A 5,152-nucleotide genomic window follows, 5' to 3' on the forward strand; every position below is an offset into this window, starting at 1 on the left:
CAGGGTATTACGGTACAGAGTCAATGTGGAGGCTATATACAGGGTATTACGGTACAGAGTCAATGTGGAGGCTATATACAGGGTATTACGGTACAGAGTCAATGTGGAGGCTATATACAGGGTATTACGGTACAGAGTCAATGTGGAGGCTATATACAGGGTATTACGGTACAGAGTCAATGTGGAGGCTATATACAGGGTATTACGGTACAGAGTCAATGTGGAGGCTATATACAGGGTATTACGGTACAGAGTCAATGTGGAGGCTATATACAGGGTATTACGGTACAGAGTCAATGTGGAGGCTATATACAGGGTATTACGGTACAGAGTCAATGTGGAGGCTATATACAGGGTATTACGGTACAGAGTCAATGTGGAGGCTATATACAGGGTATTACGGTACAGAGTCAATGTGGAGGCTATATACAGGGTATTACGGTACAGAGTCAATGTGGAGGCTATATACAGGGTATTACGGTACAGAGTCAATGTGGAGGCTATATACAGGGTATTACGGTACAGAGTCAATGTGGAGGCTATATACAGGGTATTACGGTACAGAGTCAATGTGGAGGCTATATACAGGGTATTACGGTACAGAGTCAATGTGGAGGCTATATACAGGGTATTACGGTACAGAGTCAATGTGGAGGCTATATACAGGGTATTACGGTACAGAGTCAATGTGGAGGCTATATACAGGGTATTACGGTACAGAGTCAATGTGGAGGCTATATACAGGGTATTACGGTACAGAGTCAATGTGGAGGCTATATACAGGGTATTACGGTACAGAGTCAATGTGGAGGCTATATACAGGGTATTACGGTACAGAGTCAATGTGGAGGCTATATACAGGGTATTACGGTACAGAGTCAATGTGGAGGCTATATACAGGGTATTACGGTACAGAGTCAATGTGGAGGCTATATACAGGGTATTACGGTACAGAGTCAATGTGGAGGCTATATACAGGGTATTACGGTACAGAGTCAATGTGGAGGCTATATACAGGGTATTACGGTACAGAGTCAATGTGGAGGCTATATACAGGGTATTACGGTACAGAGTCAATGTGGAGGCTATATACAGGGTATTACGGTACAGAGTCAATGTGGAGGCTATATACAGGGTATTACGGTACAGAGTCAATGTGGAGGCTATATACAGGGTATTACGGTACAGAGTCAATGTGGAGGCTATATACAGGGTATTACGGTACAGAGTCAATGTGGAGGCTATATACAGGGTATTACGGTACAGAGTCAATGTGGAGGCTATATACAGGGTATTGCGGTACAGAGTCAATGTGGAGGCTATATACAGGGTATTACGGTACAGAGTCAATGTGGAGGCTATATACAGGGTATTGCGGTAAAGAGTCAATGTGGAGGCTATATACAGGGTATTACGGTACAGAGTCAATGTGGAGGCTATATACAGGGTATTACGGTACAGAGTCAATGTGGAGGCTATATACAGGGTATTACGGTACAGAGTCAATTTGGAGGCTATATACAGGGTATTACGGTACAGAGTCAATGTGGAGGCTATATACAGGGTATTACGGTACAGAGTCAAGGTGGAGGCTATATACAGGGTATTACGGTACAGAGTCAATGTGGAGGCTATATACAGGGTATTACGGTACAGAGTCAATGTGGAGGCTATATACAGGGTATTACGGTACAGAGTCAATGTGGAGGCTATATACAGGGTATTACGGTACAGAGTCAATGTGGAGGCTATATACAGGGTATTACGGTACAGAGTCAATGTGGAGGCTATATACAGGGTATTACGGTACAGAGTCAATGTGGAGGCTATATACAGGGTATTACGGTACAGAGTCAATGTGGAGGCTATATACAGGGTATTACGGTACAGAGTCAATGTGGAGGCTATATACAGGGTATTACGGTACAGAGTCAATGTGGAGGCTATATACAGGGTATTACGGTACAGAGTCAATGTGGAGGCTATATACAGGGTATTACGGTACAGAGTCAATGTGGAGGCTATATACAGGGTATTACGGTACAGAGTCAATGTGGAGGCTATATACAGGGTATTACGGTACAGAGTCAATTTGGAGGCTATATACAGGGTATTACGGTACAGAGTCAATTTGGAGGCTATATACAGGTATTACGGTACAGAGTCAATGTGGAGGCTATATACAGGGGGTACCGGTACAGAGTCAATGTGGAGGCTATATACAGGGGGTACCGGTACAGAGTCAATGTGGAGGCTATATACAGGGTATTACCGGTACAGAGTCAATGTGGAGGCTATATACAGGGGGTACCGGTACAGAGTCAATGTGCAGGAGCACGGGTGTTGAGGTAATATGTACATGTAGGTAGAGTTACTAAAGCTCACAATATCTCTCTCTGTGTCTCCATCTATCTCTCTCTCCCTCTCTCTCTGTGTCTATCTCTGTCTCTCTCTCTATCTCTCTTTCACCCCCCTGCATCTATCTCTCTCTCCCTCTCTCTCTCTGTGTCTATCTCTGTCTCTCTCTCTATCTCTCTTTCACCCCCCTGCATCTATCTCTCTCTCTCTGTGTCTCTCTGTGTCTCTCTGTCTCTCTCTGTCTCTCTCTCTCTCTCTCTCTCTCTCTCTCTCTCTCTCTCTCTCTCTCTTTCACCCCCTGCATCTCTCTCTCTCTCTCTCTCTCTTTCACCCCCTGCATCTCTCTCTCTCTCTCTCTCTCTCTCTCTCTCTTTCACCCCCTGCATCTCTCTCTCTCTCTCTCTCTCTCTCTCTCTCTCTCTCTCTCTCTCTGATGACAACTGCAGGTTTCATGATGACATTCATACTAAAACTTGTGGTTTTATATCTTGAACACATGACTGCTTAGTGATACTGAGACAGATATAGAAACACACAGTTATTATAGAGGAAGTTACAGTGTTCTGGTCCAATGTCTTTTCACACCACTACAAACACACAGACACACCCAGCCTCCACTAACACACTGACTCCCTGCTGTCAACCACTGAACCACTACTACTGATAACATGTTTAGTTCAATGCTACATTTCACTAAACTGGTTGTTGACAGTTAATAACAGTTAATAACTTTTAATAACAGTTAATAACAGCATACTTACACAAGGTTATAGATGTGATTGCTAGTTTAAAAGTACAGTTTTTCATAACAGACTAGTTATAACTAATAGATTGATATAATATAATGTTATATTCGATTTACATGGTCAGACAGTATGTATCATAGTTACTGCAGGTGTACAGTGTGGGGAGCAGAGGAGGCTGGTGAACAGACATATAGGAGGAAGTGCTAATCACAATGGCTGGAATGGAATGGATGGAACGGTATCAAACACATTTAACATGTGAATGACGTTAAAAATGTCATGCAATTATCATTTAAAATAAACTACTTTTATCAAATTGATACGACTAACGTGTGTGTTTACGTTCACATGTTAAAGAGAAAGAAGAAGTTTATACTCACTTATAACAAGCAGCTTCACCTGTGTGATCAGTGTAATGTAACGTTGTTCTGTCCTGTTGGTTTCTACTCCACACCAGTAGGTCCCAGTATCATCTTCAGTCAGGTTACTGATGGTCACTGTGGAGAATCTCTCTCTTCTGTTGTCAGACGCAGAGAAACGACCAGCTTTTGTAGTTGTCTGGTTAGCAGAGATCATATAAACACAGGTCTTGAAGTCATTGCTTTCCTTGCAGAAATACTTGATGCTGTCCTTATAGTCCTCTGAATAGTTACATCTGATGGTAGCTTCTCCTCCCAGAAAGGCCGTCTCTGTGACTGACTTCTCATAGCAGTCATCTGTCAATAGAAACACACATCACAACCTTAGTCTAATACTATAGACTGACTTCTCACAGCAGTCATCTGTCAATAGAAACACACATCACAACCTTGGTCTAATACTATAGACTGACTTCTCACATCAGTCATCTGTCAATAGAAACACACATCACAACCTTGGTCTAATACTATAGACTGACTTCATTGCCTAGTGGTACTGATCATGTAATAACATATGTAGCTAAATTCATTTTATAAAGTTAAAGTAAAAGCCTCTCACCCTCCTTCACATCCAGCTCTACCTTGGTATAACTGTCAGGTAGAATAGGTTTGTCCGCTCCACACCAGTAGGTCCCTTCATCTTGTCTGGTCAGTTGTCTAATGATCACCTTGAAGTAGTTTTCTCCAGTGTTGTCATACAGAGAGAAATTACCACTGTGCTTCCAGTTATTCTTCAATCCAGTTTTGATTTGATCCTTACAACTCAAACTATACTGCCCCACGCAGAAATATTTCTCATGACTTCTTTCTTCTGTGGAATAATGACAGTAGATGATGACAGTTCCTCCAGAGTATCCTGTCACTTTGAAGGAGCTCAAACAACCTGCCAATCAGACAAGAGAAAATATATTTTATATTCCTCTTGGTTTAGTGTTTAGTAATACTAATGTACTTATGGTTAGGATTCCTACACCAGTGGCATCACATTAACCACACACACACACACACACACACACACACACACACACACACACACACACACACACACACACACACACACACACACAATAGTGTTTCCTTATCTGTAGTAGCAGCCTTTATTAGAAAACTAACTGGATGTTATTACATTGTTATAGAGAGTTATAACAAGCTTATTACCTGTCATGAAGGAGAGGAGGATGACTATCAGCAGGATATTCATCTTGTTGTGTTCTCTCCAGGTTGGTCCAGGTGTCTATAGGTCCTGATATAATGCTGTGTTCTCTCCAGGTTGGTCCAGGTGTCTATAGGTCCTGATATAATGCTGTGTTCTCTCCAGGTTGGTCCAGGTGTCTATAGGTCCTGATATAATGCTGTGTTCTCTCCAGGTTGGTCCAGGTGTCTATAGGTCCTGATATAATGCTGTGTTCTCTCCAGGTTGGTCCAGGTGTCTATAGGTCCTGATATAATGCTGTGTTCTCTCCAGGTTGGTCCAGGTGTCTATAGGTCCTGATATAATGCTGTGTTCTCTCCAGGTTGGTCCAGGTGTCCATAGGTCCTGATATAATGCTGTGTTCTCTCCAGGTTGGTCCAGGTGTCTACAACTCTCTCTGTTCATTCTGTACTTACAGGAACTTAATGTACTTTATG

General features: G+C 42.4%; 1 protein-coding gene across 1 annotated transcript in view; it reads right to left on the reverse strand.

Annotated features, from left to right (window-relative positions):
* The window catches only part of LOC115178018 (CMRF35-like molecule 8), a 9,558-nt gene extending 4,751 nt beyond the window's left edge, over window positions 1-4,807 (reverse strand). Inside the window, exons 1-3 of the mRNA XM_029739026.1 lie at window positions 4,682-4,807; window positions 4,083-4,406; window positions 3,485-3,820 (exon numbers count right to left, since the gene is read on the reverse strand). Of these exons, the coding sequence (XP_029594886.1) occupies window positions 3,485-3,820; window positions 4,083-4,406; window positions 4,682-4,724 (703 nt within the window). The 5' untranslated portion in view covers window positions 4,725-4,807. The remainder of the gene's footprint in view (window positions 1-3,484; window positions 3,821-4,082; window positions 4,407-4,681) is intronic.
* Window positions 4,808-5,152: the final 345 nt, after the last annotated feature.

This window comes from Salmo trutta, chromosome 38, assembly GCF_901001165.1.
Source record: "Salmo trutta chromosome 38, fSalTru1.1, whole genome shotgun sequence".
In the NCBI taxonomy this organism is placed as follows: domain Eukaryota; kingdom Metazoa; phylum Chordata; class Actinopteri; order Salmoniformes; family Salmonidae; genus Salmo; species Salmo trutta.